The 22840-nt window shown below is 46.9% G+C and overlaps 1 protein-coding gene across 3 annotated transcripts in view; it reads left to right on the top strand.

The window, feature by feature from the left end:
* The window catches only part of LOC139236054 (dedicator of cytokinesis protein 2-like), a 1544097-nt gene that overhangs the window by 1337610 nt on the left and 183647 nt on the right, over positions 1-22840 (top strand). For all 3 annotated transcript variants that reach the window (XM_070866795.1, XM_070866794.1, XM_070866796.1), the window contains one exon: positions 6445-6485. In XM_070866795.1, coding sequence (XP_070722896.1) covers positions 6445-6485 — 41 coding nt within the window. The remainder of the gene's footprint in view (positions 1-6444; positions 6486-22840) is intronic.

Below are 22840 nucleotides of genomic sequence, written 5' to 3'. Positions count from 1 at the left end.
ATTGGTGGTCCAGGCCCACGTGATTCCAATCTCGACTTACGTAGTGGAAGATATGTTCCTGTGCGCTGCACAGTGAATGAAGGCCTCATACAGCAATCCTATGTTCCTCCGGGACCACCAGGTATTTTCATAGATTTTTTTGGGGGATCGGAGGCATTCGCCCGAAGGAAGCCTCTGACCGCAATTTTCGGCCCATTATTCAGGCGAGCTGCCGGCGCCTGTCGCGATGGTGCGCGACAGTTTTCTAACGACGAATGTCGGGCCACTTGCCTTGCCTCCTGCTCCTCCTAATTCCCACGTCAAACTTCAAAAAGGAATTCTCTTTGCCGGCGGCCATTAAATTCGAAGCAGCCTGAATCGGACTCGCCATTGGTAGCACGAAGCGGGCGAGAGCTAATCAACGGCTCGTTTAGATCTTCGCCCGATCTCTTCGATGGAATAGACGGTCGGCCAGAGAGCTAAACGGGGACCTGATTCTCTCTTTCCTCTTCCGCTCCACCATGAGGCCAAAACCTATTTATATGCCCAAAAGCACTTCGCCCATTTTAACTACGGAGGTAGCGCAGCCGGTTCCCATCCTCTGCTCACCCAACCTCAAGGACAGGAGCACGTTTCGGCAATGGGACTCTGCTCTCCTTAGAAACTGGGATTGTTCTACTACTGAGAGCAGAGAAGATTAAAGGGAGATGTAACAGAGGCGTTCAAAATTATTTGAAGCGTTTTGATAAAGTAACTAAGGAGACAAAGCTTCGATAGGTATGTCAAAAGGAAAAGATTAGCGAAAGTAAAAGTGGGTCCCTTACAGGCTGAGACAGGAGAAAAAGCAAATGGCAGAGAAATTGAACAAATACTTTGTGTCTGCCTTCACCGAAGAAGATATGAAAAACTGCCGGAAGTAGTGGAGTGTCAGGGGCCCAGCAAGAATGAGGAAGGGAAAGAAATTGGTAATATTACAAAAAGCAGTAGTGGAGAAATTAATGAGACTGAAAGCCAATAAATCCCCGGGCCTAGAGTTGAGGTAGGAAATCAGCCATGATCTCATTGAATGGAGGAGCAGGCTCGAGGGACAAAAGAACCAGAGAGGGAGATGAGGAAAACAAATTACGTGACGAGTTGTTATGATCTGGAGTGCTCTGCCTGAAAGAGTGGTGGAAGCAGAATAAAAATAGGCCTGGCCTCATATTGTTGAGGTCAGGGGAAGTTGCCTTGATGTTCAACCCGCCCGAATCCCGCTGCCCATTAAAATTCCCCCTCATCGTGACTCTGTGAGCTCATCACAAACATCTCCAGTGTTCCCTTTGAGCTGCGCGGCGGCGCAACTGTCTGGATTTCCCGCGCAAGCCGGATTTTCCGTGAGAAAAACCGAGCATGCGCGGCATTTTGAGTGGGTCGCGCAGTCCCTTAAAGGGCCATCGCTCCAAAAAGAAAATTTAAGAACAACAACTTGTATTTATATAGTGCCTTTAACGTAGTAAAACATCTCAAAGTGCTTCACAGGAGTATTATGAGATTTTAAAAAATTGACCCGTAAGCCACATAAACGATATGGGGATAAGCGGTTATGGGGAGCAGGCGGGAAGTGGAGCTGAGTCCATGATCAGATCAGCCATGATCTTATTGACTCAAGGGGCCGTATGGCCTAATCCTGCTCCTATTTCTTACGTTCTTATGAGTAAAAATTAGCGCAGGTGGCCAAAAGCTTGGTCAAAGAGGTAGGTTTAAGGAGGGTCATGAAGGAGGAAAGAGAGGCAGAGAGGTTTAGGCAGGGAATTCCAAAGCTTGGGGCCTAGGCAACAGAAGGCATGGCCATCAATGGTTGAGCGATTATAATCAAGGATGCTCAGGAGGGCAGAATTGGAGGAGCACAGACATATCGGTGAGGGCTTGTGAGGCTGGAGGAGATTACAGAGATAGGGAGGGGCAAGGCCATGGAGTGATTTGAAAATAAGGATGAGAATTTTGAAATGGAGGTGTTGCTTAACCGGAAGTCAGTGTAGGTCAACGAGAACAGGGGCGATGGGTGAGCGGGACGGTGCGAGTTAGGACACGGGCAGCCGTGTTTTTGGATCGCCTCTCGTTTACACAGGGTAGAATGTGAGAGGCCAGTCAGGAGTGCGTTACAATAGTGAAGTCTCGAGGTAACAAAGGCATGGATGAGGGCTTCTGCAGCGATGAGCTGAGGAAGGGAGTTCCAGAGCTTGGGGCCTAGGCAACAGGAGGCACGGCCATCAATAGTTGAGCGATTAGAATCAGGGATGCTCAAGAGGGCAGAATTAGAGGAGCGCAGATATCTCGGGGGGGCTTGTGAGGCTGGAGGAGATTACAGAGATAGGGAGGGGCGAGGCCATGGAATGATTTGAAAATACGGATGAGAATTTTGAAATGGAGGCATTGCTTAATAAGAAGCCAGTGTAGGTCAGCGAGCACAGGGGTGATGGGTGAGCGGGACGGTGCGAGTTAGGACACGGGCAGCTGCGTTTTGGATCACCTCTATGGGAACATTACTCTTCACTGCTGCTTTTATCCATCCTGCGTGCCAGGGTCTGGGATTGTCATCAATCAACAGCTTCTAATCAGGATTTAATTTTGTTCTCACTCCCCTCCTCCCCTCGCCCCCAAGAGTTATTGAGCTGTCAGGGGAGAAGGAAAGTAAATGAAATGTTTCTTTTATTTTTAAGGAGAATTTAGCCAAAGAGCCAGCACTGACGGGAGACGAATAATTGCATTGAAATAAAGAAATGATGTCAGAAATATTTCAGAATGTAGCCCCAGGAAGTATTGCCTGAACAAAGAGTTTGATAAATTGCCTGGTGACTTTATTTTTTAAGTTACTTGTCAATTTTCTCCCCCGATAGGCACCGGCTCCTTAAAGGGACAGGGTACCACCGGCATCTGTCGGCGCCTCAGCCACATTTCTTACTGCGATGAACAATGTCGATGAGGCTATCCGACTGTGGATGGCCCCACCCGGCCCTTGCTCTGTACCAAACACCCATGCGTGGGCAGGTGCGAGCCCTTTGCAGTCAGCAGCAGGAACCCTGGGTTGTTTCTGCCCTCACCCTGACCCAAAGGCATTGAGCTTGATTGTAGCATGCTTGACGGCTGTAATTTATTTGCTTCATGGGTTCTTTGCTTAAGAATTCTTGGTAACACATTGCTATTAAGAACGAGTTGGTTTATTAGCAAAAAGTTTAACAATCACACGACACATTACCAGTTCATCTACCAGGCTCACAACCACCTGCCTCAGCATGGATTCCCCGAACCCAACTGGCTGGGGTTTTATTGAGTCTTGTGATCGTAGAAATATAGAAATTTACAGCGCAGAAGGAGGCCATTTCGGCCCATCGTGTCCACGCCGGCCGACAAAGAGCCGTACGGCCCTTGGTCAGCAGCCCTTAAGGTTACATATAAACTTATGAACAATGAACAATGATGGAAAGGCAAAGGGCACCCAGCCCAACCAGTCCGCCTCACACAACTGCGACACCCCTTATACTGAAACATTCTACACTCCACCCCAACCAGAGCCATGTGATCTCCTGGGAGAGGCAAAAACTAGATAAAAACCCAGGCCAATTTAGGGAGGAACTATCTGGGAAAATTCCTCTCCAACCGATCCAGGCGATCAAAACTAGTCCAGGAGATCACCCTGGCTGTATTCTATTCCCTGCAGTACTTACCATTATATCTGTGCCGTCGAACAAAAGGTCATCCAGTCTAATCCCAATTACCAGCTCTAGATCTGTAACCCTGCAGGTTACTGCACTTTAAGTGCCCAACCAACCATCTCTTAAAAGTGGTGAGGATTTCTGCATCCACCACTCTTCCAGGCAGCAAGTTCCAGATCCCCACAATCATCTGTGTGAAGAAGCCCCCCTCAAATCCCCTCCAAACTTTCCACCAACCACCTTAAATCTATGCCCCCTCAGAGAGTTGTGAACCTGTGGAATTCTCTACCGCAGAGAGTTGTTGATGCCAGTTCATTGGATATATTCAAGAGGGAGTAGATATGGCCCTTATGGCTAAAGGTATCAAGGGGTATGGAGAGAAAGCAGGAAATGGGTATTGAGAGAATGATCAGCCATGATCTTATTGAATGATGGTGCAGGCTCGAAGGACCGAATGGCCTACTCCTGCACCTATTTTCTATGTTTCTATGTAATAGGCCCCTCCACCAATGGAAATAGGTCCTTACTATCCACTATGTCCAGACACATCACGTGACTGGCTAAGCCACTCACAACTCAACAGCTCTACAGCTATTTTAGTTGAAACTATAAATCAAGTGCCTCCTTATTAAAGGGGTACTAAAACCGACACAATTAAACAAGGCGGGGCGGGGGTAAAACTGCCAACTTAAACAAATTACGTTTTAGACATTAAAATCAAATTAAAATTTGGTTGCCGGGGGTGATGATGCATTCCAGTCCCTCCGGCGCCCACCTCTTGCGGAAGGTCGTGAGCGTACCGCGTGCTCCATCTCCAGGGACACCCTGGCTCGGATGTAACCGCGGAAGAGAGACAGGCAGTCGGGCTGAACGACCCCCTCGACCGCCCGCTGCCTGGACCGGCTGATGGTTCCCTTGGCCATGCCCAGGAGCAGTCCTACGAGGAGGCCTTCCGACCTGCCCGCTCCCCTCCGCATAGGGTGCCCAAAGATCAGGAGCGTGGGACTGAAGTGCAGCCCCTTCAAATATTGGGAAAGGGGCTGCAACCTCGCAAATTCAGTAAAAACATGGAATACGGACTCTTCCAGACCGCAGAAATTTCAGGCGGCCTGGGAGTCCGTGAACCGGCTTAAAAACCGATTGAACGGGGCTGCTCCGTGTATTCTCACAGGTGCATACATTACAGATGGGATCAACCCGCTGAGCATAGACTGCAGTTCGAAACTAGGATCTTCCTGATGTGACTCAGCTGCTCACTGGATACATTTGTCCAATCCCTAGGGGATGCTCAGTTTGCTAATTATAATGCAATTGTTCTCATTTATAGAAAAAAACGGAAGCACATGCAGTTACAGAGCTCCTTTTACGACCTCAGGACATCCCAAAGCACTTTACAGCCAATGAAGTGCTTTTTGAAGTGCAGCAACTGTTGCAATGTAGGAAACTCAGCAGCCAATTTGCGCACAGCAAGCTCCCACAAACAGCATTGATCTAAATAAACAGATAATTAATATGTTGAGTGATAAATATTGACCGGGACATTGGTGAGGACTCCCCTGCTCTTCTTTCAAATCCACGGGACCTTTTACATCCACCTGAGAGGGCAGGAAGGGCCGTGGTTTAATGTCTCATCTAAAAGACGGCACCTCCAACAGTGGGGTGGAGTGCCAGCCGAGGTTTTGTGCTCAGGTCTCATCAAGACTTGAGTTTTGTTATGGAAAAATGGACAGAATCATGGTCTAAGTTCATAAGAACGTAATAATTTGGAACAGGAGTAGGCCATTCGGCCCCTCGAGCCTGCTCCGCCATTCAATAACATCATCATTGATCTTCTACTGCAACTACACGTTCCTGCACTATACTCATATCCCTTGATTCCCTTAATATCCAAAAATCTATCGATCTCTGTCCTGAATAAACTCAATGACTGAGCCTCCACAGCCCTCTGGGGTAGAGAATTCCAAAGATACACCATCCTCTGAGTGAAGAAGTTTCTCCTCATCTCAGTCCTAAATGGCCAACTCCTCATTCTGAGACTGTGACCCCTGGTTCTAGACTCTCCAGCTAAGGGAAACATCTTCCCTGCATTTACCCTGTCAAGCCCTGTAAGAATTTTGTATGTGTTAATGAGATCACCTTTCATTCTTCTACACGCTAGAGAATATAGGCCTGTGATCTGTAAAATACTGGACCGATCCCAAGGGCCCACGAGATCAAAAACAGACTTTGATTTGTTTTTGTCACTGTGAAGGAGATAGCCCTGATGAATTGTTTTACTTTGCGTGTCATGTGTGGCTCAGTGGGTAGCACACTCGCTGTTGGGACAGAAGGTTGTGGGTTTAAATCCCATTCCAGGAACTTAAACACATAAATCTAGGCTGACACGTCAGTGCAGTGCTGAGGGGGCTGCACCATTGGACGTGCTGTCTTTTGGCTGAGGTGTTAAACCAAGGCCCTGTCTGCCCTCTCAGATGGATCTAAAAGATCCCATGGCACTATTTCGAAGAAGAACAGGTTAGGTATCCCCAGTATCCTGGCAAATATATATCCCTCAAGCAAAAAAGCAGATTATCTGGTCATTATCATATTGCTGTTCGTGGGAGCTTGCTGTGTGCAAATTGGCTGCCACGTTTCCCACATTATAACAGTGATTACACTCCAAAAGTATTTCATTGGCTGTAAAGTGCTTTGAGACGTCCGGTAGTCATGAAATGCAAGTATTTCTTTCTATCTTTTTTCACGCCTCATTTGTTTTTTTCTCCCCCCTCTGCAGAATTTCTACAAAGAGATCGATCGAGAGGAAATGTACATACGGTGAGTGTTAAATACACAGACCTTCAATCAATCGAGTGCTTTCACATTGTCAAATACTCGGCAGTATGAGCAATTCGGAAACTCGCGCCGTAATGACACCTGGTTTGTGAGGGGGCGGAACGGCTCTGCTCTGGGCATTCAATAAGAAAGAAATTGCACTCCTTTAGTGACTCTCTCCACCCCAAAGCACTCGGTGCTAATTGGACATCTGCGTGACTCATGTGTATAGGTGGCCCGTGTAATTGCATACAATTACATCTAATCACATTGGATTAAATCGTATTACATGAAATTACATGAAATTACATGATATTACATCCAATTACATTGAATTTACAGCACAGGCCATTCACGCAACTGCTTGATAGAGCCTCCTCCCGCCCCACTTCATCTCCTCCCATCAGCATATCCTTCTATTTCTTGCTCCCTCATATATTTATTTAACTTCCCTTTAAATGCATCCGTGCTATTCGCCTCAACCGGTCCCTGTGGTAGCGAGTTCCACATTGTTACCGCTCTCCCCGATTGGACTTATTTGCAGCTTCCTTGTATTTATGGTCCCCAGTTTTAGGCTCTCCAAAAAGTGGAAACATCTCCTCTGAGTGTAGCCTGTCGAACCCTTTCATAATTTTCAAGAACTCTATTTTGGTCAGCTCTCAGCCTTCTCTTTTCGATAGAACAGAGGCCGAGCCTCTTCAGTCTTTCCTGATAGGTATAACTTCTGGTATCATCCTTGTAAATGCCATGAGATTGTATGGTGGTGAGGGGAGAGTGGGGCGGAAGGTGGAATGGGAGGGAGATGGTCAGGGGTCAGGGAAGAAGTATTTAGCCATTATGCTCCAGCCTTCACTATGTGTGACGCAGGCTTCATGGACCAGCTGGTCATTTCCTGCCAGTTTGTAAGCTCTACACCTTTTGTCCAACCAAACGAGTTGTAAGCTCTGCACCTTCTCCAGTGCTCCTATATCCTTTTTGTAATAATAACATTAAGAAATAGGAGCAGGAGTAGGCCATACGTCCCCTCGAGCCTGCTCCGTCATTTAATAAGATCATGGCTGATCTGATTATGGATTCAGCTCCACTTCCCTGCCTGCTCCCCATAACCCCTTATTCCCTTATCATTTAAGAAACTGTCCATTTCTCTTAAATTTATTCAATGTCCCAGCTTCCACAGCTCTCTGAGGCAGCAAATTCCACAGATTTAAAATCCTCAGAGAAGAAATTTCTCCTCATCTCTGTTTTAAATGGGCAGCCCATTATTCTAATGGGGTGCCGTCTAGTTCTAGTCTCCCCTATCAGTGGAAACATCCTCTCTGCATCCACCTTGTCAAGCCCCCTCATAATCTTATACGTTATGATAAGATCACCTCTCATTCTTCTGAATTCCAATGAGTAGAGGCCATCCTACTCAACCTTTCCTCATAAGTCAACCCCCTCATCCCCGGAATCAACCTAGTGAACCTTCTCTGAACTGCCTCCAAAGCAAGTATATTCTTTCATAAATATGGAAACCAAAACTGCACGCAGTATTTCAGTGCGGCCTCACCAATACCTTATATAGCTATAGCAAGACTTCCCTGCTTTTATACTCCATCCTCTTTGCAATAAAGGCCAAGATACCATTGGCCTTCCTGATCACTTGCTGCACCTGCATACTATCATTTTGTGTTTCATGCACAAGTACTCCCAGGTCCTGCTGTACTGTGGCACTTTGCAATCTTTCTCCAATTTAATAATAACTTGCTCTTTGGTTTTTTCTGTCAAAGTGCATGACCTCACACTTTCCAACATTATACTCCATCTGCCAAATTTTTGCCCACTCACTTAGCCTGTCTATGTCCTTTTGCAGATTTTTTGTATCCTCCTCACACATTGCTTCTCCTCCCATCTTTGTATCATCAGCAAACTTGGCTATGTTACATGCAGTCTCTTCTTCCAAGTCGTTTATATAGATTGTAAATAGTTGAGGTCCCAGCATTGATCCCAGTGGCACCCCCCCTAGTTACTGATTGCCAAAAAGAGAATGAACCATTTATCCCGACTCTCTGTTTTCCGTTAGTTAGCCAATCCTCTATCCATGCTAATATATTACCCCCAACCCCGTGAACTTTTATCTTGTGCAATAACCTTTGATGTGGCACCTTGTCAAATGCCTTCTGGAAATCCAAATACACCACATCCACTGGATCCCCTTTATCCACCCTGTTCGTTACATCTTCAAAGAACGCCAGCAAATTTGTCAAACATGACTTCCCCTTCATAAATCCATGATGTGCCTGAGCGAATTATACTTTTCCAAATGTCCTGCTCCTGCTTCTTTAATAATGGACTCCAACATTTTCTCCACCACAGATGTTAGGCTAACTGGTCTATAGTTTCCTGCTTTTTGTCTGCCTCCTCTTTTAAATAGGGGAGTTACATTTGCAGTTTTCCAATCTGCTGGGACCTCCCCAGAATCCAGGGAATTTTGGTAAATTACAACCACTGCATCTACAATCCCTGCCGCTACATCTCTTAAGACCCGAGGATGCAAGCCCTCAGGTCCAGGGGCTTTATCTGCCTTTAGTCCCATTATCTTACTGAGTACCACCTCTTTAGTGATTGTGATTGTGTTAAGTTCCTCCCCCGCTATAGCCCTTAGACTATCCACTGTCGGAATACTGTTAAGACTGATACAAGATACTTGTTCAGAGTTTCTGCCATCTCCATTACTAATTCCCCGGTCTCGTCCTCTAAGGGACCAACATTTACTTTAGCCACCCTTTTTCTTTTTATATACCTATAGAAACTCTTGTTATCTGTTTTTATATTTCGTGCTAGTTTACTTTCACAATCTATCTTCCCTTTCTTAATCATTTTTTTAGTCATTCTTTGCTGGCTTTTAAAAGCTTCCCAGTCTTCTGTCCTTCAACTAGTTTTGGCCACTTTGTATGCCCTTGTTTTTAATTGGATACCGTCCTTTATTTCTTTCGTTAGCCACGGATGGCTATCTTTTCTCTACACCCTTTTCTCCTCACTGGAATATATTTTTCTTGAGAGTTGTGAAATATCTCCTTAAATGTACACCACTGTTCATCAACCGTCCTACACTTGAATCTATTTTCCCAGTCCATTTTACCCAACTCTGCCCTCAATCATGCTCAACTTGGGTCAGGAGAGGAAGGGGAAAATTAATCCTGTCTCATTACACAGGAGACCATCACTGTGCACGGTACTTGAATTGCATGGGCTACACAGCTCTAACATAAGAGCATAAGAATTGGAGCAGGAGTAGGACATTCGGCCCCTCGAGCCTGTTCCGCCATTCCATAAGATCATGGCTGATCTTCTACCTCAGCTCCACTTTCCTGCATGCAGAAACCAAGCGCAGGCAGCGGAAAGAGCATGCGGCAAACCAGTCCCATCCACCCCTTCCCTCAACGACTGTCTGCCCCACCTGTGACAGGTACTCCTATTGGATTGTACAGTCACCTAAGAACTCATTTTTAGAGTGGAAGCAAGTCTTCCTCGATTCCGAGGGACTGCCTATGATGATAATGACTTCCCTGCACTATCCCCACATCCCTTGATTCTCTTAATATCCAAAAATCTATCGATATCTGTCTTGAATATACTCAACGACTGAGCATCCACAGCCCTCTGGGACAGAGAATTCCAAAGATTCACAACCCTCTGAGTGAAGAAATTCCTTTTTATCTCAATCCTAAATGGCCGACCCCTTATCCTCAGACTATGCCCCCTAGTTCTAGATACTCCAGCCAGGGGAAACAACCTCTCAGCATCTACCCTGTCAATCCCCCTCAGTATCTTATATGTTTCAATGAGATCATCTCGCATTCTACTAAATTCCAGAGAATATAGGCCCAACCTACTCAATTGTAAAAACCCAACTGGTTCGTTACTGTCCTTTATGGAAGGAAAACTTCTCATTTGTGTGTCCTCCAGGCCCACATCAACGTAGTTTGCCCTTAACTTCCCTCAGATTTGTATCGGGATGGGTAATAAATACCGGCCAAAGCCTGAGAATGAATGATTAGCTGGGTTAAAAAGTGAATTCGGACCATTGCTCCTGCTGTCTATTCAGTGAGTCCTCTGAAAAAGGCATGTGCATGGAAACTGGGCATGAACACGATTGGTCTGGGCTTTGATACTGTCACCCCATGGTAAAATAATCCATTAACACTCTCTGTCTATGGAAGAATGCCAGCTACCTGTAGAACCATGTACCAGCAAGAGTCAGCCCCTTCAGTCGAAGGGCAGTGTAAATGGGAAAGAAAACAGTTAAATCGTGTTGTGCCCTGGCCTCCCAAAGCAGGGTCCTAAGGTGTTTGAGAACTTCTTCCTTCCCACAATGTGACTCCCTCCCTTCCCTGTGGAGAAGCAGCTGGCCTTTGCCCAATGCCCCAGGGTGGCACAGCCACCTGGACTGAAACAGCGTAGATGCCAACTTGTTACCCTTTCTATTGTGTTCCTAACACAGATGAGGCTGCACACAGCGGGGTTAAAGTAACAGTGACCTCAGTCTTTAATAAGACACTCCAGAGTAAGGAACAGGCTTTAGGGGCCGACTTATATATAGTGCTCCCAAGGGATGCTGGGATCCCTTGGGACTTCAGGGGATGAGCTCCCTAGTGGTGGAACATGGGAGTGCATGCTTTGCAGATACACAACATTACTCCCCCCATCAAAGTCAAAGTGAAAACTATTTACAAGGTGAGGCGGAGAGGAGCCTTTCTTTCCCTGGTGGACCGCCTCGGTACAAATATCTGTTCTGGTGTGTTGGCTGTGCCCTCGCTGGGCTGGCATGTTGTTGGCCCTGCAGGGCTGCTGGGTGAGCCTGGTCTTGCTGGGCTGTTGGGTGTGATGGGTTCGATTTCCTGGTCCGGGGTTGTGTCGTTGATCCTTTGGGTGTGTGTTGTGGGCTCGAAAAAGGTGGTGTCTGCTGTGGGTTGTTCAGGGCAGTCTGTGAACCGCAGCCTCATTTGGTCCAGTGCTTTCTGCAAATTTGTCCATTGTCTAGTTTGACGACAAATACCCTAAACCCTTCTTTAGCTATCACCGTGCCCGCGATCCACTTGGGATCATGTCCATAGTTTAGCACATATACAGGGTCATTCAGATCAATTTCCCGTGACACAGTGGCGCGACCATCGTTTACATTTTGTTGCTGCCGCCTGATCATGCAGGTTGGGGTGAACCAGCGAGAGTCTGGTTTTAAGTGTCCTTTTCATGAGTAGCTCAGCCGGGGGCACCCCTGTGATCGAGTGGGGTCTCGTGCGGTAGCTGAGCAGTACTCAGGACAGGCGGGTTTGGAGTGAGCCTTCTGTAACTCGTTTAAGGCTCTGTTTGATGGTTTGTACTGCCCGCTCTGCCCGTCTATTGGAGGCTGGTTTAAACGGGGCCGAGGTGACATGTTTGATCCCATTGCGGGTCATGAATTCTTTAAATTCGGCACTGGTGAAACATGGCCCGTTGTCACTGACCAGTATGTCAGGCAGGCCGTGGGTGGCAAACATGGCCCTCAGGCTTTCAATGGTGGCAGTGGTAGTGCTTCCCGACATTATTCACATTCAATCCATTCTGAAAAAGCATCAACCACCATCAGGAACATTTTACCGAGAAACGGGCCCGCATAGTCGACATGGATCCTTGACCATGGTCTGGAGGGCCAGGACCACAAACTTAGTGGTGCCTCTCTGGGCACATTGCTCAACTGAGCATATACGCTTCATTGCCGTACACAGGACTCTAAGTCAGAGTCGATACCGGGCCACCACACGTGGGATCTGGCTATCGCTTTCATCTTTACTATACCCGGGTGTGTGCTGTGGAGATCCGAAATGAATGTCTCCCTGCCCTTTTTTGATAGCACTACACGGTTACCCCATAACAGGCAGTCTGCCTGAATGGACAGCTCGTGCTTTTGCCGCTGGAATGGCTTGATTAGCTCTTGCATTTCAACGGGGAAGCTGGTCCAGCTCCCATGCAGTACACAGTTTTTTACTAGGGACAGCAGAGGATCTTGGCTGGTCTAAGTCCTAATATGGTGGGCCGTGACAGGTGATTTATCATTTTCAAACGCTTCCATGACCATCAACAAGTCTGCGGGCTGCGCCACCGTCAACAAGTTTGCAGGCTGCACCATTTCCACCCTCGTGGTGGGCAATGGTAGCCGACTGAGAGTACCTGCATATTCTCGGTGCCTGGCCTGTGGCGGATGGTATAGTTATACGCTGGTAGCGCGAGTGCCCACCTTTGTATGTGGGCTGAGGCATTGGTATTTATCCCCTTGTTTTCAGCGAACAGGGATGTGAGGGGCTTGTGATCGGTTTGCAGCTCAAATTTGAGGCCAAACAGGTACTGATGCATTTTCTTTACCCCGAACACACATGCTAATGCCTCTTTCTCAATCATGCTGTAGGCTCTCTCGGCCTTAGACAAGCTCCTGGAAGCATAGGCAACAGGTTGCAACTTCCCCGCAACGTTAGCTTGTTGTAATACATACCCGACTCCGTACGACGACGCATCACATGCTAACACAAGTCTTTTACACGGGTTATACAATACAAGCAGCTTGTTGGCGCATAAAATGCTTCTGGCTTTCTCAAAAGCAATTACTTGGTTTATTCCCCATACCCAGTTCTCACCTTTGCGCAATAACACATGTAGGGGCTCTAAAAGGATGCTTAACCCCGGTAGGAAGTTACCAAAATAGTTGAGGAGTCCCAGGAACGATCGCAGCTCCGTGATGTTCTGTGGCCTGGGCGCATTCCTGATAGCCTCTGTCTTGGTGTCTGTGGGCCGAATGCCGTCCGCCGCGATCTTTCTCCCCAAAAACTCCACTTCTGTTGCCATGAAGATGCATTTTGACCTCTTCAGCCGCAGCCCTACGCGATCCAGTCGCTGGAGGACCTCCTCCAGGTTTTGTAGGTGCTTGGCGGCGTTCCGACCCGTGACCAATATGTCGTCCTGAAAGACCACTGTGTGTGGCACCGACTTGAGTAGGCTCTCCATGTTTCTCTGGAAGATCGCTGCAGCCGACCGAATTCCAAACGGGCATCTGTTGTAAATTAATAGTCCCTTGTGCGTGTTGATGCAGGTGAGGCCCTTCGAAGACTCCTCCAGCTCCTGCGTCATGTAGGCCGAAGTCAGGTCCAGCTTGGCAACGTCGCAAATAGGTCGTCTGCTTTAGGTAGCGGGTATTGATCCTGCAGCGAGAAACGATTAATAGTTACTTTATAATCGCTGCAAATCCTGACCGTGCCATCACGTTTGAGTACTGGAACAATCGGGCTGGCCCACTCACTGAATTCCACTGGAGAGATGATGCCCTCACGTTGCAGCCTGTCCAGCTCGATTTATACTCTCTCCCTCATCATCTGAGGTACTGCTCACGCCTTGTGGTGAATGGGTTGTGCCTCTGGGACCAAGTGGATCCGCACCTTCGCCGCAGAAAAGTTTCCAATGCCTGGCTCAAAAAGGGAAGGAAATTTGTTGAGAACCTGGGTACATGAGGCCTCATCGACATGTGATAGCACTCGGATGTCATCCCAGTTCCAGAGGATTTTGCCCAGCCAGGTCCTTCCAAGCAGTGTGGGGCCATTGCCCGGGACAATTCAGAGTGGCAGTTCGTGCACCGTGCCCTCGTGCACCTTGACTATGGCGCTGCCCAGGACAGTGATAAGCTCTTTAGTGTACGTTCTCAATTTCGTGTGGATGGGGCTCAGGGCTGGTCTGAATGCCTTGTTGCATCACAGTCTCTCAAACATCTTTTTACTCATGATGGATTGGTCCAGTTCCATGGCTATGGGTAAGCCATTTAATTTTACATTTAGCATTACAGGTTGACGTTTTGTTGAAAATGTGTGCACATGTGTTCATAAATTAACTGGAACTGTGTTTGCAAGCAGAAATGTACAGGGTAGAAACCATGAGTCTGCAACTGCCAGCAGGCCTCAGGTGACCCAGATGACTCAGAGTCCCCAACAAAGGATGAATGCAAGACAATTCACACCTTGTTGGCGTTGTGGAGGCTTGCATTCAGCCAATTCATGCCACTTCAAAGGGTATGTTTGCAAGAGTTGTGGAACAATGGGGCACCTCCAATGAGCTTGCAAACGAGCTGCAAGCTCTGCAAAACCTGCTAACCACCACGTGGCAGAGGAAGATCGGTCCATGGTGGATCAAAGCAATTTCGAGCCTCAGAGAGAGGAGGCAGATGCTAAAGTACACAGCACTTGTGTGCTGAGAGATTTGTTTGGTGTTATCACTGGTGGACATAAACGCCTATGCTATCGCAATGGCCTTACTGAGGGTCGGTGTCTCTACAGTCAAAAGTTTTCGTAGGATGGTCTTGTGGCCAATGCCCAGTACAACAAATTCTCTGAGCATTTGCTCCAGGTAGCCATCAAACTCACATTGTCCTGTAAGTCGCCTTAGCTCGGCGACGTAGCTCGCCACTTCCTGACCTTCAGATCGCTGGCACGTGTAGAACCGATACCTCGCCATTAGCACGCTCTCCCCCGAACCAGTGTACACAGCTCCTCATACGACTTATCTGTGGGTTTCACCGGAGCCAGAAGATTCTTCATGAGGCTGTATGTCGGTGCCCGGCAGACTGTGAGGAGGACCGCTCTCCTTTTTGCAGCGCTTCCTTCTCCGTCCAGCTCGTTGGCTACAAAGTACTGGTCAAAAAGACAGGCACACCGATCCCAAGTGTGAGGCAGATGAAATTGGATAAAAACCGTGGCGACAATTCAGCTCGGCGGTTATTGCTTTGGAAGGATAAGTGGCGCGTTCCGTGCGTGCTGGGTTGCAGACGCTTGCTACACTTTCTTGTCAGTAGAGTCCTTGATACAACTTTGTAGCAATAAATACTACAGTCCCCGACGGCCATCAGATAATATTTTCACCAAGATAACATTTGAGAAGGATTAAGAGGCAGCAGCTGTCAGCTTGGAGCTGACCAGACGCCCAATGTGCCAGACACCTTTGCATCTGAAATCCATCCAGAGCCATGCGTGCTCTTGTAAAAATTTGCCCCCTCTGGTTTTCTCTCAACAGAAGTCAACAGAAGTCACTGACTCATCTGTGGTGCGGTTCCACAGGGTGCTGACCACCATCTGTTACTTGCCCAAGCAGCCGTTCAATCCAGCCGTTCAATCTTGAGTTTAAAATTCTCATTCTTCTTTTCAAATGTCTCCAAGGCCTCGTCCCTTCCCTTTTTTAGGAATCTCCTCCAGCCCTACAAACTTCCGAGATCTCTGCGCTCCTCCAATTTCGACCTCTTAAGCATCTCCAATTTTCATCGCGGCCGTGCCTTCAGCCACCTGGGCCCGAAGGTCTGGAATTCCCTCCCTAAACCTCTCTGCTTCTCTACCAGTTTCTCTACTCCGAAAACCTACCTCTTTGACCAAGCTTTTTGTCAACAGTCCTAATATCTGCATCAAATTTTGTCTGATACCGCTTCTGTGAAGCGCCTTGGGATGTTTTGCCATGTTAAAAGCACTGTATAAACGCCAGTTCTTTTTAAAAATGTATTTGTTCTTGGGAGGTGGGCATCGCTGGCAAGGCCAGCATTTATTGCCCATCCCTAATTACCTTCTTGAACCGCTGCAGTCTGTGTGGTGACAGTTGTACAAAACCATTATGACCCTAAATGGCTTGCTGGGCGATTTCAGAGGGTAGTTAAGAGTCTATCACATTGTGGGTCTGGGGTCACATGTCGGCCAGGCCAGACCAGGTAATGACAGCAGATTTCTTTCCCGAAAGGATGTCAGTGAACCAGTTGGGTTTTTCCTGGTTACCTTTAGTAAGACTAGCTTGTTAATTCCAGACTTATTTAATTAACTGAATTTAAATTCCCCAGCTGCTGTAGTGAGATTTGAACTCATGTGTCTGGATCATTAGTCCAGGCCTCTGGATCACAAGTCCAGTAACATAACCACTATGCTACCGTAGCCCTCTTGTGCATTCCAAGACAGTGAGTATCAGTGGGCTATTCAAAAGGTGTTAGAGTTGACCCCTGATGCTGTTCTCATTTGACAAGCCGAATTTAGGGAGCTTGGAGTTAAATTAAAAAGTCGGACCTCAAAGGTATAATCTCAGGATTGCTACCAGAGCCACGTGCTAGTCAGAGTAGGAATCGCAGGATAGCTCAGATGAATACGTGGCTTGAGGACTGGTGCAGAAGGGAGGGATTCAAATTCCTGGGCCATTGGAACCGGTTCTGGGGAAGGTGGGACCAGTACAAACCGGACGGTCTGCACCTGGGCAGGACTGGAACCAACATCCAAGGGGGAGTGTTTGCTAGTGCTGTTGGGGAGGGGTTAAACTAAATGGCAGGGGGATGAGAACCTATGCAGGGAGACAGAGGGAAGTAGAATGGGGGCAGAAGCAAAAGATAGAAAGAAGGAAAGTAAAAGTGGAGGGCAGAGAAACCCAAGGCAAAAATCAAAAAGGGCCACATTACAGCAAAATTATAAAGGGGCAAAGTGTGTTCAAAAGACAAGCATGAAGGCTGTGTGCCTCAGTGCGAGGAGTATTCAGAATAAGGTGGACAAATTAACTGCACAGGCAGCAATTAATGTATATGATATAATTGGCATCACGGAGACATGGCTCCAGGGTGACCAAGGCTGGGTATTCAACATTCAGGAAGGATAGACAGAAAGGAAAAGGAGGTGGGGTAGTGTTGCTGGTTAAAGAGGAAATTAATGCAATAGTAAGGAAGGACATTAGCTTGGATGATGTGGAATCTGTATGGGTGGAGCTGCGGAATACCAAAGGGCAGAAAACGCAAGTGGGAGTTGTGTCCAGACCACAAAACAGTAGTAGTGAGGTTGGGGACAGCATCAAACAAGAAATTAGGGATGTGTGCAATAAAGGTACAGCAGTTATCATGGGTGACTTTAATGTACATATAGATTGGGCTCACCAAACTGGTAGCAATACGGTGGAGGGGGATTTCCTGGAGTGTATTAGGGATGGTTTTCTAGACCAATATGTCGAGGAACCAACTAGAGGGCTGGCCATCCTAGACTGGGTGATGTGTAATGAGAAAGGACTAATTAGCAATCTTGTTTTGCGAGGCCCTTAGGGGAGGAGTGACCATAATATTGTAGAATTCTTTATTAAGATGGAGAGTGACACAGTTAATTCAGAGACCAGGGTCCTGAACTTAAGGAAAGGTAACTTTGATGGTATGAGACGTGAATTGGCTAGAATATACTGGCAAATGATACTTAAAGGGTTGACAGTGGATAGGCAATGGCAAACATTTAAAGATCACATGGATGAACTTCCAACAATTGTCCATCCCTGACTGGAGTAAAAATAAAATGGGGAAGGTGGCTCAACCGTGGCTAACAAGGGAAATTAAGGATAGTGTTAAATCCAAGGAAGAGGCATTTAAATTGGCCAGAAAAAGCAGTAAATAACCTTCCGGAAGTACTAGGGGACCGAGGGTCTGGTGAGAAGGAGGAACTGAAGGATATCCTTATTAGGCGGGAAACTGTGTTCAGGAAATTGATGGGATTGAAGGCAGATAAATCCCCGGGGCCTAATAATCTGCATCCCAGAGTAGTTAAGGAAGTGGTTCGAGAAATAGTGGATGCATTGGTGATCATTTTCCAACAGTCTATCGACTCTGGATCAGTTCCTATGGACTGGAGGGTAGCTAATGTAAAACCACTTTTTAAAAAAGGAGGGAGAGAGAAAAGAGGTAATTATAGACCGGTTTGTCTGACATCAGTAGTAGGGAAAATGTTAGAATCAATTATTAAAGATAAAATAGCAGCACATTTGGAAAGCAGTGACAGGATATATCCAAGTCAACATGGATTAATGAAAGGGAAATCATGCTTGACAAATCTTCTGGAATCTTTTGAGGATGTAACTAGTAGTGGACAAGGGAGAACCAGTGGATGTGGTGTATTTGGACTTTCAAAAGGCTTTTGACAAGGTCCCACACAAGAGATTGGTGTGAAAAATTAAATCAGAATGGCAGGTAGTGACTAGTGGCGTGCCGCAGGGCTCAGTGCTGTATACATTAATGATTTAGATGAAGGGATTGAGTGTAATATCTCCAAGTTTGCAGATGACACTAAACTGGGTGGCATTATGAGCTGTGAGGAGGACGCTAAGAGGCTGCAGGGTGACTTGGACAGGTTAGGTGAGTGGGAAAATGTGTGGCAGATGCAGTATGATGTGGATAAATGTGAGGTTATCCACTTTGGGGTCAAACATACGAAGACAGAATATTATCTGAATGGTGGCCGATTAGTAAAAGGGGAGGTGCAACTAGACCTGGGTGTCATGGTACAATAGTCATTGAAAGTGGGCATGCAGGTACAGCAGGTGGTGAAGAAGGCAAAAGGTATGTTGGCCTTCATAACTGCAGTAAGACCTCCCTGAGTATAGGAGCAGGGAGGTCTTACTGCAGTTGTACAGGGCCTTGGTGAGGCCAGTTTTGTCTCCTAATCTGAGGAAGGACGTTCTTGTTATTGAGGGAGTGCAGCGAAGGTTCACCAGACTGATTCCAGGGATGGACTGACATATGAGGAGAGACTGGATCGACTGGGCCTGTATTCACTGGAGTTTAGAAGGATGAGAGGGGATCTCATAGAAACATATAAAATTCTGACGGCATTGGACAGTTTAGATGCAAGACAAATGTTCCCGATATTGGGGAAGTCCAGAACCAGGGGTCACAGTCTAAGGATAAGGGGTAATCCATATAGGACTGAGATGAGGAGAAACTTTTTCACCCAGAGAATTGTGAACCTATAGAATTCTCTGCCACAGAACGTTGTTGATGCCAGTTTGTTGGATATATTCAAGAGGGAGTTAGATGTAGCCCTTACGGCTAAAGGGATCAGGGGGTATGGAGAGAATGTAGGAGTGGGGTACTGAAGTTTCATGATCAGCCATGATCATATTGAATGTTGGTGCAGGCTCGAAGGGCCGAATGGCCTACTCCTGCACCTATTTTCTATGTTTCCAAATATCCAATTCCCTTTTGAAATCAGGCAGTGCATTCCAGATCACAACAACTCGCTGCGTAAAACAAAAAACTCATCTGCATCCTCCGAGGGTGGTAAGGAATTACACCATAAAAGATAACTAATTTGATATCCTTAAAGAATGATGGAGCAGTATGTCTTGATTTTAGTGCAGTGAGGATACAGAGGCTTGTAAATGGCACATTTCTAATTCTTGCACATACAGCTTTACAGCACAGAAACAGATCTTAATGCTCCACATGGGCCTCCTCCCAGCTTACATTATCGCACTCAACATATCCTTTCTATTCATTTCTCCCTCATGTACTTATCTGACTTCCTCTTAAATGTATCCAAGCTATTTGCCTTAACCACGCCATGTGGTAGCGAGTTCCACATTCTAACCACTCTCTGAGTAAAGAAGTTTCTTCTGAATTCCATGTTGGACTTATTAGTGACTATCTTGTATTTATGGGCCCTCGTTGTGGATTCCCCCACATATAAGAACATAAGAAATAGGAGCAGGAGTAGGCCATACGGCCCCTCGAGCCTGCTCCGCCATTTAATAAGTTCATGGCTGATCCCATCATGGACTCAGCTCCACTTCCCTGCCGCTCCCCATAACCCATTATTATTCCCTTATCGCTCAAAAATCTGTCTACAAGATGGAAACGTGGAAATATCTTCTCTATGTCTGCACTATCGAACCCCTTCATAATTTTGAAGGCTCCTATCAGGTCACCCCCCCCGCCCCCCCCTTCCCAGTCTTCTCTTTTGTAGTGAAAAGCATGTTCAGTCTGTCCTGATAGTTGTACCATTTCATTTCTGATATCATCCTTGTAAACATTCTGGTATCAACTTTGTCAAAGAATGGGAATTACAGAACAATAAGAAAACCTTAGATTAGATACAACCATTGAAGTAGCAATGAAATTGATTGTCCTACAAGGGGAGATTGAATAGACTCGGCCTATGTTCCTTACTTTAGAAGAATGAGAGGAGATCGCACTGAAACGTATAAAATTCTTAAGGGGCTTGACAGGGTAGATGCTGGGAGAATGTTTCCCCTGGCTAGGGAGTCTAGAACCAGGGGTCACAGTCTCAGAATAAAGGGTCGGCCATTTAGGACTGAGATGAGGAGAAGTTTCTTCACTCAGAGGGTGGTGAATCTTTGGAATTCTCTCCCCCAGTGAGCTATGGAGGCTCAGTCGTTGAGTATATTCAAGACAGAGATCCATAGGTTTTTCGACACAAAGGAAATCGAGGGATATGGGGACAGTGCAGGAAAGTGGCGTTGAGTTCAAAGATCAGCCATGATCTCATTGAATGGCGGAACAGACTTGAATGACCTATTCCTGCTCCTAGTTCTTACGTCTCACATTCTTATAAAATGGAGCAGATAAGAAATGTTGTGAAGCAGGAAGTGACGAGAGATGAGCAATTCTGTGATGAGCTTCTGCTAGTAACCTTCCCAGGAGGGAAAGAGATACTCACAGAGCTTTCCCAGATATGGGAACAGGATTCAAGTCTGGTGGTGTTTGCTGTTTAGTCATTGGGCTTGGAAGAGAGATGACTCTGCATCTTATCCCTGTTACAAACATGAAAGAGTTTGGGTTAGAAAAGGCCAGTTGGACCCCCTCAAACCCTCCCCTCCCCTTATTCTGAGACTGTGAGCCCTGGTTCCAGACTCCTTAGCCAGGGGAAACATTCTCCCAGCATCTACCCTGTCAAGCCCCTTAAGAATTTTATACCTCTCATTCTTCTAAACTCTAAGGAACATAAGCCTAGTCTACTCAATCTCTCCTCGTAGGACAATCAGTTTTATTGCTACTTCAATGGTTGTTTCTCCTCTGAGCTTCTCTCAGAACACTTTGAGTCTCTTCGCCGGGAGCACGCGGAAGCCAAGTACAAACAGCGGAAGGAGCGTACGACAACCCAAGCACCCCACCCACCGTCCCTCCAACCACCGTCTGCCCCACCTGTGACAGAGACTGTAGGTCCCGCATTGGTCTCATCAGTCACCTGAGAACTCGTATTAGTGTGGAAGCAAGTCATCCTCGACTCTGAGGGGACTGCCTCAGAAAAAGAAGAGTTTGTCTATTAGATTTTCCTCAATATGAGTTGTTTTTTTGGCCCACACAATGCTGCTTTGAAGTGTTGATTAGTTCATGCACAATTCCTTACGCCATGGACTTCCCCACCTCCACCCGAGCTCCCGATTCTCTCCCTAACTGAAACAGATTTATTAATGTCGCCATGGGCCCATCAGTGATAGAATCGTCAGCATCAATTCCCATTTTCCCCGTCCTTCATTTTTGAGGAGCCTAGATAGAGTAGGCAGGAAGGACCTATTTCCACTTAACAGAGAGGTCAGTAACCAGCAGGCATAGATTTAAAGTAATTGATAGGAGGTTTACAGGGAGGAGAAATCGTTTCACCCAGAGGGTGGTGGGGGTCTGGAACTCACTGCTGAAAGGGTGATAGAGGCAGAAACCCTCATCCTATTTAAAAAGTACTTGGATGTGCACTTGAAGTGCCATAACTTACAGGGCTACGGACCAAGAGCTGGAAAGTGGGATTAGGCTGGATAGCTCTTTTTCGGCCAGCGCGGACACGATGGGCCGAATGGTCTTCTGTGCCGTAAACCTCTATGATTCTATGGTTTAGAATTTAACCACAGACATTTAAAGCAGTGGCAGAATGGATTTTTGCCTGTGTTGAGTTGTTTTAATGACTCATCTTCTAATGCTAACTTCGGCATGTAAGGAGTTAATTCACAAGGCTGCATCTTTTTTTTGACAGAATGCCATCGGCCAAACTTCTTTACTGAGAGAGTGGTCAGATTGTGGAACTCGCTACCGCATGGAGTGGCGTTAGCCTAGATGCCTTTAGGAGGAAGCGAGATAAGTAGACAAGGGAGAAAGGAATAGAAGGATATGGTGACAGGATGAGATGAAGTAGGATGGGAGAAGGCTCGTGTGGAGCATAAACACTGACATAGACATGTTGGACCAAATGGCCTGTTTCTGAGCTGTAAAGCTGTATGTAATTCTATGAAACAGCCAGTTTGTCTCTATCCGCTCCGTTGGGCAGGCCACATCGTCAGCATGCCTGATACTAGACTCCCAAAACAAGCGCGCTACTCAGAGCTCCGACATGGCAAACGAGCTCCAGGTTGACAGAGGAAACGCTTCAAGGGCACCCTCAAAGCCTCCTTGAAAAAGTGCAACATCCCCACCGGCATCTGGGAATCCCTGGCCCAAGACTGCACAAAGTGGAGGAAGAGCATCCGGGAGGGCGCTGAGCACCTCGAGTCACATCGCCGAGAGCACGTGGAAGGCAAGCGCAGACAGC

Source organism: Pristiophorus japonicus, chromosome 2 (assembly GCF_044704955.1).
Source record: "Pristiophorus japonicus isolate sPriJap1 chromosome 2, sPriJap1.hap1, whole genome shotgun sequence".
Taxonomy (NCBI): domain Eukaryota; kingdom Metazoa; phylum Chordata; class Chondrichthyes; family Pristiophoridae; genus Pristiophorus; species Pristiophorus japonicus.
The sequence above is the reverse complement of the archived record's forward strand: the minus strand, read 5'-3'. Positions and strand labels throughout refer to the sequence as shown.